At 45.8% G+C, this 15,439-nt stretch overlaps 1 protein-coding gene across 1 annotated transcript; it reads right to left on the bottom strand.

Moving 5' to 3' along the window:
• Positions 1–11,148: 11,148 nt before the first annotated feature.
• On the bottom strand, positions 11,149–15,225 carry errfi1a (ERBB receptor feedback inhibitor 1a; the record flags this gene model as incomplete). The annotated part of the gene is given in 6 exon segments (XM_080494742.1): positions 11,149–11,857; positions 11,859–12,246; positions 12,683–12,765; positions 12,914–12,981; positions 12,983–13,114; positions 15,195–15,225. Coding segments are annotated over 5 exon segments (1,332 nt in total). The 5' UTR covers positions 13,067–13,114; positions 15,195–15,225.
• Positions 15,226–15,439: the final 214 nt, after the last annotated feature.

Raw genomic sequence — 15,439 nt, 5'->3', positions numbered from 1 at the left:
CCAAACACAGGAACAACACCATCACCTACCAGTGAGACGGAGAAATCTACGTCAAGCCAAGGGACATCAGCAACGATGACATCTGCTTCCACAGAGCCACAATCTACATCTGGACCTGTGGTGACACCCTCAGTAACGCCTCAGTCTACATTCAGTGCAAATGACCAACATTCATCAACCACCACAGTTCTGTCAGACACAACCAGTTTTACAGAAACAACAGAAAGTCCTTCCCCTGCTGGCTCTACGTTTCAGCCACAGACGTCTCAAAGTCTTCAAACCTCACTCCCTCCAAACACAGGAACAACACCATCACCTACCAGGGAGACAGGAAAAGCAACAACAAGCCAACAAACATCAGCATCAAGAACGTTGTTCTCCACAGAAGCACAGTCGACATCTGGAACCATGGCGACCTCCTTAGAAACTCCTCAATCAACTCAGTCGACCTCGACACTCGCTATGAACGACCAATCATCATCAAGCACCATATTTCTGTCAGACACCACCAGACCTGACCCTCCAGAGCTGCAGTCCTCAATGCACACTACCGTTCAGCCTGATACAACGCAAGTTCCTCAAACATCTACTTCTCACACTCCTGAGAAAACTGAACCTGCCACTTCCACACAGCCGTCGACCGAGACAGAAACAACCACAATAACGGCAGAAACGTCTCCCAACAAAGTCTCTATGGCCACATTGACTTCACAAATGGCACCAACATCTATGTCTGCGTCACCTTCCTCAAATCCTGCAGCTACAATCACTGGTCCTTTAACGTCTGCCAGTCCCAACGCGTCACCATCCAGTACAACTTCACCTGAAACCACGTCTCAGCCTTCAGTCAGTAGTCTGGATACAGCAGCATCAACCATCAAATCAACAGTTTATCCAAACACCACCCCTCTGACGCCCAACCAGCCCGTCTCTACGTCAGTCAATACAAACACACCCACAACGTCTGTTTCCACAACGTCTCAGCCTCCAGCCATGTTCTCCACCTGGTCTGTGTCAACGACACTGACGCCACAGACAGTGACATGGACCACCTCCATAGACGCAACCGACACAGTGACGCCAACACCTTCAAGTCCAAACACGACAGCAACAACTCAAATAATACCACCTGCCACACATTCGTCTCCGCCCACTGCTGCAGCCACGAGTGAAGCAACAAGTGAAAAATCGAACGCGACTTCCCCCATGACTTCTGCCTCTACAACCCCCCAGTGTCCCGGCTGTCAGTGTAACGGAGGCAGTTGTGTCTTTAATGTGACACTGGGAGCTTGTCAGTGTCGCTGTAAAGACTCCGTCTTTGGAGACGAATGCACGCTTGTAGAGAACAACATCTCCGTCAACATCGGTGAGACTTTAAATCTCAATCATCAACCAGCCTTTCTGTTTATAAAACCTACATTTACTATAATGTCATTGCATTACTTTTTCTTACAGACACAGAGGCAATCCCAACTCGACAAGCAAACGTTACTCTGAAAATCAACGTCACCTACGTGGATGCATTTAATGACATGAGTTCACCTCAATCCTTAGACTTCATCAGTAAACTAGAAGAGCAGGTAAAGAATTCTAATATTTTCATGCGTGATTTATTCGATCATCAAATTGACTTTCTGTGCCTTTGTTCGTCTTGCAAGACTGTATTATAGAAATTATAGAAAATACAGTTGAATCACACAAAGTTAGTCTGTAATGATGCGTTAGAGTTTCCTACTTTTTGATCATAAATGTACATCGATTCATTCCGTTTTGTGTTGCAGCTTGACACATTTTGCAAACAAGCAGAGCCACAAGCCTATAAAACAGTCAAGGTCAAGACATTATCGTAAGTCATCCCCAAATCTTATTGATATCTAAATTATTAAAAAAAAATCTAAATCAAGCTTGATCTTGTGAAATATTTCTCCACGTTTCCTACAGACCGGGGTCAGTTGTCGCAGACAGTGTGGCGGTCTACAACTATCCGAACAGCGAAAATCAAATCCAGTTCATCAACACTCAGCTTGAAGAAAAACTGACGAAGATCCTGAACAGCACAACAAACCTCCTGAAGATTTCTCAGGCGTTCGGCAACACGAGCGTCCAGCTGAATGAAGTCACCTTCCTGGCGCCTCCGATTGCACGTGAGTCGTCCGACGGCGAACCGGCGTCTGTCCGGCTTCTCCGTTCGACGTCATTCCAAACACGTCGGTTTGTTGTGCTTCGATCAAATCAGACGTCAGCGACCTGAAGCCTTACGTCAACTGCTCGGGGTTTGCCAACTACACGGCCCAGATCGTCGACGGTCAATGGCAGTGCGTGGGACCTTGCAAGACCAACCCCGATTACTGCAATCGACACGGACGGTGTCGCAATCACATCGACGACGGGCCAGTCTGCGAGTAAGCCACGACCGTTTGGAGAGTGGGGGGATTATACCGGTGCACTGCATAGTCTCATCAGTGTGAACGCAAAGGCATTCACACTCTCGAGATTGAAATCTTTCTCATCATTATTATTCTGACACATTTTTTTGGCACGCTTCTCCTCCCACAATCCTGAACCGATTTAGACCGTTCAAACATCAAGACGTGCGCATTTCTGGGTAGATTGTGGCTATGTTCTAACATTTCGAAACCTTTTAAACTTTTTGAGATATTTTTGACTATTATGCAAATATTTTCACTTTGATCTCACTTTGAAATCAAAGCTTTGACCTCACTTTTATCTCACTCGTGAGTGTCCAGGCCACTTCAGCGTTCACACTCGCATTTGGTTCAGGAAATGCATGGAGTTGCATCATGTCTCTTGTTGACACAGCTGCTACCGGAATAGCCTGGACCAGTATTCTGGCCCACGATGTGACCTCTACCGCCGAGGCCCGGGCTTCTACGCGGCGCTGTTCGGATCACTGGCGGGAGCCGTCCTGCTGCTGATCGTCGTCGTCATCGCCGTCGTCGTCGTGAAAAACAGGTATGAGGACATTTGGCTGGAGATCAACCAGCAACCTCTTCGGGAGCAGAAATTGACTTCTGACCCGTTCCAGGAGACACGACTCCCACGACGGACAACTGCTAGATTTCGAGGAGGATTTCTTTGACTTCACTGATCAAGGTATGCCACCGCCTGTTTCTTCTCATGTCTCTTAATATTCTTCAGAGAACATGACACTACCAGTTCAATCTGTCATCCCCCCCCCCCCCCTAGGAAAAAACAATCATGGAGTTGTGGGCAATTACTCATCAAGAGGATTCACACCAAGGCTTGAAAATGTCGACACGACATTTCCGGTACTGTGTCGGTGTTTAAAATCCTGACCAATGAAAATCAAATAATCCCAGCGTCTCCAATGTTGACATATTTCCATGCGTTTCATCAGGTGGTGACAAAACGTCCAGAGCTTTTCTACATCAAGCCCAGATGAAGACCGCAGAGAGACGTCACGAGATTCTACAACGCGACCAATGAGCAAAGCTACAAATCAAGAAGATCCCTGAACCACGTCATCAACTCAAATAGACATTTGTTGTGATTTTAGTTATATTATATATAACTTCGCCACCTGTAACCTCATTAAATAATCAGCTTGCTAATTCAGACGCCAGTGTCAGTGATTTTTAAAATCTTTTTTTGTGTCCTGCATCTTGTTAAAAGTAGCGTTGATGGAGGAACGGTGGAGAAACACCAAGGGGACGTACCGGCCGTCCTGTCCAGGGCGTCTTCAGGTCTCTGGGTCCGTCTGCTCCTGTGTGTCTCGCCTCATGTTTCCAATCATCCCGGCGTCTTCTTCACCTTCTCGACACTCGTCAGGTCACAAGATTTCCCGCAGTCCAACGAAATGCAGACAATTGAACAAATAAACGTAGAAAATAAACTTCCCGACACAAATCAAGTTTCTCCCAGAGGAGGGGTTATTGGTGGACAGATGGATCCTTCAATAGAGCTTCAGAGCTTCAGAGGGTTCTAAGACTGACAGGACACAAACACTACACTCCGTTAAATTGCACAGGTGCTGCAGTCACCTGCGTCCTGAATGGAGGGGGGCGGAGCAATGAACTGCTCATATCCCTCCAGCGTCCACGGATCAATAAATCTTAACAAAGAAATTGTCATCCATCAAATTACATAGAGGAATGAGTGATGCTGCTTTTTTTTTTTTAATTACACACCTTAAAGTTTGGGGATCTGCTAGAATTAAAGATGACACAAATAAAGTATAAAGTAATAAATAAACCTACAAGAACTGTTGAAAGACAGTTCTTGTGTAACTTTAGGGGGAAACTAAACTTGAAACGGATTAAAAGTATGTGTATTTCTGTCTGTGGTTTTGTGGAATGGTGACGACAAGATCAAACAAAGTATGAATATAATGCAATTTAAATTTTTTTTTACAAAAGATGTATGTTTGAAAAATACAGAAATGAGGAAGGAGAATGTAAATCTCACTGATATTAATGGCACTTGTTTATTTTGTTCTTTTTTGTGTGTGTTTTTGATTTATTCTGTTTTCACAAATAGCTCGATTGGAGTAGTTTTGTTTTTTTGTTTGTTGTTTGTTTTTTAACTGCCTGTTTAGTTATTTTATTGGATTTTTTTTCTATTTGTCAAGGGTGAAGAATGGAGGTTTTTTCTTCTTCCTGTCCCTCATAGAACGAGTCAAATGTGTTCTACATTGAAATTGGCTTATCTATTCATTTTTATTGCTTTTTCTTTTCCGTGTGTTTCATCTCATTTGAATTGTTCCTTCGTTCGAAATGAATAAATCAAATCAAATCGAATCACAAAACCGATTTAATATTCAAGTATTTGGCTCCAATTTGGTGTATTTTTGCCCAAATGTACACATTTTCCAGCGCGAACTCATGTGAGCCACAGAACTTGACATTTTTCACTCGATGCAATAATTTGCCCCACATTTCCATCCCACTGCGACCGAACCTCCTCCTGCACCACGTTCCAGTGTGGCCTCGCTCCACTCAGCGTCGTCGTCTTCGGCCAAACTAATAAAGAAGCAGGATTTGACCTTTTCACGTTCACAGTCGTTGTAACGGCGCAGATCGATGAGTCAGTGTGGACACTCCAAATACACAAGTTCCTGAAACTCCAGCCTGAAGCCTGTTAAATCACCTGTTTCTTAATGTCTGACCTCTCATCTTCCCCGTGAAACTTTCACGGGAAATCGTGTGGACGCCACACTTGTGGAGGGAGCAAAGTGATAAATTCACTCCCTGCCTGGTGTCTGCATGGGGCCGCTGGCCACAGAGAGTGCATTCATCTTTCTGTCACACGTTCACATTCAACACCTCCAGGTTCCCGGCTATTTTTTTTTTTGCACCGGAGGAGGCACAGAAAGGACGACCTGAACTCAAAGTGGAGGTAATCCTGCCATGAAGCGAGCACGCTCACCATCACACCTCAGTACATCCCAATGACAAAGTCGTTTCTTAAAAAAAAAATTTAAATTAAAAAAAAAATCACCTGGTGGCAGCACAGGCTCGAGGGAATCATTGCAGCTCGTCACTAGGTGGCAGAAATGTGCATATTTTAACGTTTTGCCTGTGCAGAATGTACAAAGCGAGAGGCAATGAAGAGGAATCAAACTAAAGGAATTGCACCTTCATTTTTCATCATATTTACCAGAGCGTTCTGTCAAATGACTTACTTACTTATGCAGAGCAGCTTTAAAACACCCCTGCTGCTGCTCAGCACGAGCCACAAAGTACAAGTTTGGCCTGAGCCACTTGTGTGTGTGTGTGTGGGTTTGTCGCCACCTAGTGGCTGAACACGGGAAGTGCACCCACAGAGGCCTGCACCTTCCCTGCAACAGGCACTCTGACCTGCGTGACATGGAACTCCCAGCACCGCAGTTAAATATTAACCTGTCTGCCCATCTCTCACAGCCACCGGGGAGAACAGGTCAATCTAAACAAGACGGCACACACGCACACACACACACACACACACACACACACACACACACACACACACATTTGTAGATTTTTCCAGTCCAGTTACCCTCCACACATAGAGACGACGAGGAGACCGACATTTAAAAAGGTTTTGCACAAATTACACACACACACAAAAAAAAAAGACATAAAACTGAGATTCTGTTATCTCGTGGCGATAAACCCGAATGCAGATAAGCATTTCCAGGTAATAAATGAAGGTTTATCAAACAAGCTCAACTCCCACGAATGGACGTCTGAATTTAAGCCATTTAACACGTGACCTTGTCACTTTTATTAGACGTAAAACATTCAATTATGAATGAATGTTTTTCCATTCACAAATCAATTGCAAGTAAACAATGATCAGAGAATGCACATTTAACCATATTTGTGCTCCACACAGAAATCCATGCTTCCTTGTGCAGGATTCCCACCAGACCTTTTCCGAACGCTCTGGATTTATCTTTATAACGTGACCTCCAGTCGATCTGGGCGCTTTGGCAACACGTCTCCGACTCAGCGCCGCTTGACGGGAAGAAGTGGCGCTCAAGGTGTGTTGTGGCAACAAAACACACAGATGTGGTATGCTGCAGAACGTGACGGAAAAGGATTGCAGAGCTTTTTAAAAAAAAAATACAACTCCAGCTTGAGGTTTAATGTTGACAGTAAATCTCAAGCTGTGCACACGTGGACGTTTCCTCCAACGCTCACACCAAACATGCACCAAAAAGGCCTGAGTTGGATGAATAAGATGGATTTTTTTCAACGAGTGGAAGTTGAACCTCACTGCAAGCCGACAGACAATCAAACAGGAAGAAGAACAAATGATCATTGAGACTAAAGCAGACGAGCCCATAGTACGGCCGGCACTCCCAGTCCTGCTTGTTCTGGTCATAAGCCAATAATAATAATAATAATAATAATAATAATCACTATCAGGTGTGTTGAAGTGAGATCAGATCAGATCCAAAGGCAAGTAAATACGACCAAATTTACTTCGCAATGTACGGAAACCTTTATTTATTGTTTCCCGCTGAACCCGAATCAATAAGCTGCTGTTATATTCTATTCAGATTTAGTTTACTTTATTTTTTTAATATAATAGAAAAAGACAAGATCGTTTTGTTTTGTTGTTTTTAACATCAAAGATAATGATGTTGATTGCACTGTACGATATAATACACTATAAACCAGAAACAACAAATTGCAGTTAAAAAACAAAATAAAATAACAAACCTGGAGATATTATCAGTTTGGAGGGTTTCATTTGAAAGGCTTGTTATATGTTTGTTTGTTCATTTATTTGTTTACTTATTCATTATTATTCTTTTAAAAACAACTAACAAATGTAAACACAATCGAGGGATGAAGTGAATTCACTTGGTCATTCAGGACAAACGTGTTTTATTAACGCTCACGTCGATGTTCAGGCTTCACAAGTAAGTAAATGTTGAGTTTGATTGTTTTGGGCTTGAGTGAGTTTTGTTGAATTTACCTTTCTTGGCCTCTTAAAAGTATTATTCTGAAATAAAAATGTTTTAATTTCAGTCAACATTGCCACACAAAACAAGCACAACAACTAAGAGAACTTGTTTCACGTGAAACAGGAACTAAATTAACTCGTCAAAAGTGTTTATTATTATTATTATTATTATGATTATTATCATTACGATGATATTAAATGATCCCTTCATTCACATTTCCTGATTTGTCATGTGGGGAAATAAATGGAGACGTGAATCTTCATTACAGCGTCTTTATGTCTTTATTTTAATGGGATTCTATTTCAATTTTAAGCTTCAGGTAAAACCTCACAAATCACTGGCTGCAGCCCTGAAACCTGAAAAACTACTTTTACTTTATTTCCCCCCCACTTTGATATAGAAAAGTGCCGTGCGACTGATGTCTACCAAAAGTTGACTTGAAGAATTATTTCTTGATTTTATTTTTTTGAAGCATGTTTTTAACCTGAGCTGAGCTGAGTTCTATGGTCATTGTCTGGAAATCATGACTGCATTTCTCTACATTTTAAGTTGAGTAAATTAGCAAATAAATCTTAAAAGTCTTTTAATTAACCGTCTTTCTTTTCCCCCACTGTGAAATTAGAACCAATCATGTAACAATGGCCAGTAACGAGGAAAAACCTGATCATACAAGATGCAATAAAGCCACTAATTTTCATTAATTTGGGATTTTTTTTTTTTTTTTTTTTTTGTGACACACTTTAAATTTCTAAATGGGCTAAAGACAATAAACGTCCACAAAGTGTTTCTGGACTGAAGCAGCTGCGTGCAGAACGTTCTGCACGCAGGCGGAGGTGGAGAGCAGCGGCTTAATTGGACCATAATCATAATTTACGTGGTTTTTAAACCATCGAAGCCACTTAAAGTTGAGTCACACGTCTTGCATCAGCAGCGTCACCAGAGGTAATAATTTACTGTGGCCACACTTGTTATCCCGTCAAGACGGAACAAAAGAGCTGAGATTGTGTGTGCGTGTGTGTGTATGTGTGTGTGTGTGTGTGTGTAATGGTGGTTTTAGACTATGTACAGCTTGAGGTTGTTTTTGTTCTTTTTTTTTTACTTATCCTTCATCAGTTTTTGACGTCTGACTTGATAAGAGAACAAAAAAATGCTTCAGAAGTCATGCAAAATGTGAAAATTTCGTTTTTTTTATTTTTTTTTAAAAAGTCCCATGTCGGCCTTCAGGCCAAAAGGCCCAATGTCTTTATGTGGCAGAGCAATGCAAAAGTATGTTTCTGCTTTAAAACTAACTAACTGAAGGATTCCAGAGGCAGACTGTGGTGCTGCAGCTCTCCTCCACCAGAAAGTGTCTGCAGCCACCAGAACCCCCCCCCCCCCCCCCCCCCCCAGCCTCGGGAGGGGAAGGAAGCAGGTGAAAGGGTTAGCAAGAGCGTCCCAGATCGTCACAACCGCCGGCCTTTTGTTCCTCCGGAACAATCCTGCAGCCGCTGCTGCTGCACGCTCTGAGCAGCAAACCTGCACAAACGTAAACGAGGCGCCTCAACGCCACAGTCATATTTTGAATTTAATTGTATTTCCACACGAGAATAAGACGAAAGCTGCAGCTTTTCTTTTTCTTTTTTTTTTTAAAGCTGCTGGAGGAAATGTTGCTGCAACCAGGAAGAGGAAGGCTCTGTACTGTACACCTGTCACTCTCCTTTCTCTGGAGAGAGGCCAGTCACAATAAGGCTCAGCCTGTGGGTGTGTGAGGCTGATAAAACAGGCCAAACAGCTGACAGACTTTAACTCTTGACGGACTCAGGAAAGAAAAAGCAGGCGAGCTCATAAATAAGTCATTTTATTTTTTTTATTTTCTTTTAAAAGACTATTTATATATGAACTATTCATGACAAATGGAATTGTTAAATACTGTACACAGCATACTGAACAGTGCAGGTCTTCACCACAGCAGAGAAGTTACTTCTTGACAAACTGGTCTTCAATTCAGTTTTATTATTTCTAATAAGACATACGAATACCTTAAGATTAAATAGCGTCGGTGTGAGATGTAAACATTTTTTTTTTTGTTTGTTTGTTATTTTTTGTTTTGTTTTCGTGGCACATTTAAAGTGGAAAGCGAGGCGGCGGGAGGGAAAAGGTTGTACTTCAATGACCGATTGACCTCAGCAGTTATCCGCGTTTGATAACTTCGATACGTCTGCTACATCGTCCTGGCTCTCCGTGAATAATCTACAACAACAATTCATATATATATATATATTTTTTCCTGGGCTGCCAGCAGCCAAAGTCTTTCAGACCACACCCACTGCAATCATGTAAGGCAGGAATGCATGTGCAGAACAGGAAAGTCTGTGTCAGGCAGGTAAACCCTGCAGTGTCTTTTGTAATGCTTCTGTATTAACAGGCCTGATCTACCATCTCCGTTTAAGGATATCCGGTTAGAATCGACCGCGTCGCTCTCTCTCTCTCAACTGTAACTTATTATCATTTCTTTTTGTGTTAAATTGCATCAGGTCACATGTGGAGCGAGTTACCTCGTCTTTTTTGAAGATTAAATCTGGTCAGATTTGTTTTTTGTCTTTGGACACAATTTAAAACAGAAACTGTTTTACTGATGGGAAAAAAAAAAAAAAAAAGAGTTTTATCAAAGTGAGGTAGTACTCGAGGCAAAAAAACAACAACAAAAAAAACACAAAACGTTCCAAGCGATGACTCACAGTTTGACAAAAAAAAAAAAATGGTTTGAGGGGGTTTTCAGTAAGAATCACATACATTCACTTTTATGTTCAACAGACCGATTTCTGTGCGACACAACAGATCTGCAGGAAGTAAAAGCACATGTACGTACGCAAATAAAACCCCCCCAAAACACACACACACACACACAGTAACAAGCATCTCTGACCAGAAAGTCACTGCCGTTCACAAACGCGCTCATCAACACACGTCCACATCGTATAAGCTGCACTAGACATTCCAGTGGAAACATGCATAGCTACCAGTAATGTACCCACCTCTTAAGTACAACATGTACCATGACAATGTGCCATGTGAGAGAAAAATACAACAAAAACAAAAACAAAAACACACGTTTACTACGACAGGATCTGCAAATAAGTGTCGCAAATACAAGAAGCGACCGCGTCCGTGTGTTGGAGCATCCTTCATTTAGTTAAAAAAAAAAAAAAATCAACAGGCGTTGGGGTTGTATTTGTACTTCATAATATTAAGTGACACACTACTGACCCTTTTTGTCCCTTGTGAGACACGAAAGCAGCATCGAAACGCCCCCAAGTTAAAAAAAACAAAAACTAACTCACAACAACACATCCACGCCACTGTCGACATTTAAACACTGAGCGCGAGGTTCAAGGCCCGCTTGTACCCTTTTTCTCACGGAACCGCATCGTCGGCAAAGAAACTACAAACGGCACAATATTGAATGTCGTGAAATCAAAAAACAAAACAAAAACAAATATCAAAAATAAGCTCTACGATGTTGAAGTCGGCCCCACAAGACGGCGATTCCAACATCGCCAGTAACTGCATGCGGCGCACACATACCCTGTGTGTTCACAATACATGGAGGGTAAACTCAAAGAAAAATTTAAAATAAACTGTTAAAAGCAGCAGTTTGAGGGTCATTAGCATCCAGGTTCACCGTTTCCGCTCGTGCACGGCCGAGTCCTCGGCGACTTTCCCACCAGACCTCTTCACACCAAGTCCACGGGCGCTTTCCTCCTGGTGTGGCAGTCGCAGGGCGAGTCGTCGGGCGAACACATCAGGTAGTAGTGTGTGGCGCTGGCCTTTATGCCGTCCTCCATGATGGGATGGATGCACGGCGGGCCCTCGCTGTTCTGTCTCTGGAAGCCCCGCCCGCTCACGAACTTGGAATCCGGGGCGAAGCTCTGCGTGGGGGGCATCACCCCGTTGATGTACGTGGGGAGGCTCTTGGGGCTGGGCGTCCGGGGGCTGCTCCCCCGGCACAGCAGCAGCAGCGGCGGCGGCGGCGGCAGGTTCCTCGGCGGAACCTTGGGCGGCTTGTCGTCGTCGCTGTACGCCCCGGACGTCGGAACCTCTGCCGACCAGCGGCGGCAGTCGCCCGACTTCTGGTTCAGGCGCGGCGGGATGGGAGGGGGCACTTCCTGTCTGTGGGGGCAGTCCACGGGGCTCCGGGGGAACGTGAGGCGCGGCAGCGACGGTTTGTTTAAAGATCCAGCCGGGCCCGAGTGGGACCGCCGCAACCGCCGACTTTTCTCCTGCTGCCTCTGACAGGCGGCGGGCTGAGGAGGCTGCTGCTGATGGTGATGATGATGATGATGATGCTTCTCACTCAGTTCCCGCACTTCGTGCAGAGCGGGGGTCGGATTCTGCTGCTGCTGCTGCTGATGCCGATGATGCTGCTGCGTGCTCTCAGGCGCTACCCGGGCCGTCGTAGTAAGCGTAATTAATCTGCCCGCAGTTCTTGAAGCTCCGTCGGCTCTGGACGCCGTACCGGAACGGCGAGGACTTGGAACACTGATCAGACACCAGGCGGCGGCTCTCGTCCGTGCTGGTGAAGAACTCCACCTCGCTGTCCACGGGGGACACGTCCGTCCGCAAAGGGATGGGGGGCAGCGGCTTGGAACACCGGTCCGGAGTGTGCGTGGGGCTGCTGCACTCGTAGAAGGAGAGTTTCTGGAATGAGGGGACCACCTGGTCATTGTCCACGGGGCTGGGGGTGGAAGAGTCGGTGCTGCAGGTCAGAGGGAGGAGGGAGGGCCGGGATTTCTTTGGCGGTAACCTTTGCGAGCTGGGACTGTGTTTATGCCCTGTTGGGAGACGAAGAGGAGATTAGAGTTGATAAAAACATCAATTCAACTGAAAACTAGATGCATTTCCTGAAGCAAATGCGTGTGTGAATACTGCAGTGGCCTGGACACCGACTTGTGAGATCAAAGCTTTGATTTCCGCATCTGGACTGAGCTCAAAGTGAATATATTCGCATAAAAGTCAAAATATCTCAAAAAGTTGAAAAGATTTTTAACAGTTAGAACACATCCACTATCCCCGAAAAAATGTGCACGTTTTGATATTCGAATGGTCAAAATCGGTTAAGAATTATGGGAGAAGCGCGCCAAACAATGTGTCAGAATAATAATAAGTAAGCTTTGAATCTCAAGAGTGTGAATGCCTTTGCATTCACACTAAAATAAATAAATAAATAAATCAAACAGCTCAGAATTTAATGTCTCTTCACAAACTTACTCTCATAGCTTGGAGGCGGAGCTTTGTGCTGGACTCGACTGCTGTAATCCGTGTTTGGAGAGTTCATGCTGAAGTAGAAGCTGCTGGAGAAGAAAATGCGCATTTCAACAATCAGACAACTCTGCAGGTTAACCCCCCGCCCTCCTCCTCCTCCTCCTCCTCCTCCTCCTCCTCCTCCTCCTCTCCCCCCCCCCCCCCTCCCACAACGGACCGTCCATCCCTCGCACTCACTTGTCCAGCTCGTGGCGTTGGTTCCACGAGGGTCTGGATCCAGCCATGCTGTGGCAGTCGCCGCCCCCGGAGGAAGGGGTCTTCTATGGGAAAAGAGATCTCCTGGGCAGTCAGGCCCACTGTGGACATGCTCCAGACACACTCGGGTCGCATCAAAGCCAGGAAACACTGGGATCGCCCGGCCGGCTGCTTCGGGTGCACCTGCGACACGGAGACAAAAACAACAACAGCAACGGTGAACCGAGGGAAAGTGAGTGGAATCCTGCGTGGAGAATAGACGGGTAGTCTCCCGATATCGGAGAGGGACTGGAGGAGCCTTTGTTCCGACTTTGCAGACGAGATGTTGAGTGTCAGAAGGTCCAGCCGACAAGCCTTGAGAACAGCAGCGTCACTTAAAGAGTTTACCCATCGTGTCGACGTTTGTACAAGATCTCGGCCTTGAATGAAGTTTACAGACAAGCTCATGTGTTGTGAAACTCAAAAAAAGAAATAAGCTTTGATCTATTAACAACAGATCAAACAACTGTGAAAAATCTAAAGCAAAAACAAATGACCGTTTTCTACATTCAGCAAATCTTTCCCTCCCCGAGTGAAGCAATGTTCTGCTATCTCGCAACGTTCCTCTGCCTCCAGACGCTTTATTGACTTATGAGCGTTTGGAAAACGTGTCCGGAGCGCTGCGACGCGGCGCGGCGGCGGCGGCGCGAGGGGCTCCTCCGGTTACTGGAGATACACCTGATGTCGCAAGAGCTCCTCGTGTCAAAGGGCCCGAGCGTTTCCGTCATGTCGAGTATGTGTCAGGCCTGAGTAAACAATGTGTACAACTCCCACGGGGATGGAAACCTTGCACCGCCGCGGCGGTTCTGGGATATTGGGAGACAAGTACGATGGGGACTTTATATTCTGGATTTACGAGTTAAAAAAAAAAGGTCCACTTTAGTCTGAGAGGTTTTGAGCCGTGCGGGTTAACACACTCTCTGTGCAGCATTGATCTGAAAAATCAGCAGAACAGGTGCAGCCATCTCTTGTGCGGAGACGAGCCGTCCTCCTTATAATGCAGGAGTGATGACTGAGGAGAACACGGCCCCCCTCAGCCCCCCCCCCCCTCGCTCCTGGTCTCCTATGAGCCATATTCCTGTGCCGCCCTGACAGCTGCCGAGAAACAAAGCTCTAAAACAAACAGGAAGCCCGGGGCATCGGCCCGAGCCAGACTGCCCAACAAGGTATGCGACACCCCCCCCCCCCCCCAACCCCCCTACCCCCCCAACCGTCAATTCGGTTCGGCGAGGACGGGAAGCAACGTGATCCCCGATAATGAACCCCCCGGGGCCGGAGCTTCCTCTGGCAACAGGTGCAAAGACAGTTCATCCCGGCAGTTAAACCGGAGGAACGTTTACAGGCAACTGGATTAAACAAATGATGTGGTCATGCTGAGCATTAACCCCCCCCCCCCATATGAGGAATTCCTCAGGTCAATTAAATCAGATCATTTGACCTGAGAATGGAGGTCTTTTTATAGAGGAGTGTGAGTTTGGGAGGGGTGTAAGGGGGTGTGAGGGGGGGGTCGTCACAGATAGGCAAACATCAGGGTGTTCCTCACACTGAGGCCTGCAGAAGTCGCTCCACTGGAGGCCGTGGAGGAGGTGCAGTTCACACACCCCGCTCCCGACACCCCTGCAGCGGTTTCCGAGCAACCATACCCGCTCTACCTGTGCGGCAGGCGCGGCTCGGCGCGCGGCTCGGAGCGCGGCGCGTGCACACACCCCCTCACTTTACAGGCCCCGCATCATAATGGTTAAAAAGCCCTCCGGCGGGCAGGTGACTCACGGCACAACACACAAGGCAGCTATTTGGCAAGAACAGGTAATGATGATGCATAATGAATTGTTGTTTCCTCTTTTTTTTTTGTTTGCGCGCAAAAGACGCTAATTGATATTGGAGCGCGGAAAGACGCACCTGAGCAGGTCGGAGGCGCTGCAAGCGGAGAAAAGTTACATTCTTGTGAATGTACACAGTGTACAGACACATCTATATGCATTCAAATGTCCATCACGTTGATTAAGCCGAAGTTGCTCCATTGGAGAGGTCTGACAAGCAACACCATAATAATAATAATAATAATTATTAAGAAAAGAGACCAACTAAATAAATAGATAATCCATTCAGGAGATGGAGTTGCATCAATCACTGGTGTGTCAGTCAGGCTGGCACAGAAAACAAGAAGGGGGGGGGGGGGGGGGGGGGCTTCGCACAACAGCACAAACAAGAACATTTCACTCACCTAAATAACTTGACCCCTAAAATCCTCTGTGGTCAAAAACAAAGCGGCTCCTCGCTTCCGGTCGGAGGTTCGATCGCAGCTCGTATAATCCGCTGCTGCCCTATTGCATCATGGAACAGTGCGCCACGGACTCGGCGGCGACGCCGCGGCTCTATTCTGACACTTTTGCGAGAGATAAGTCTACTATTGTAGTGAAGCAACGTCTTATAGGCGCTCGGCGCGCTGGACGCGGCGGAGGCTCCGCC

This window comes from Blennius ocellaris (genome assembly GCF_963422515.1).
Source record: "Blennius ocellaris genome assembly, chromosome: 4".
Lineage (NCBI taxonomy): Eukaryota > Metazoa > Chordata > Actinopteri > Blenniiformes > Blenniidae > Blennius > Blennius ocellaris.
Note: the sequence above shows the minus strand (reverse complement) of the source record. Positions and strands in the feature narration are given on the sequence as shown.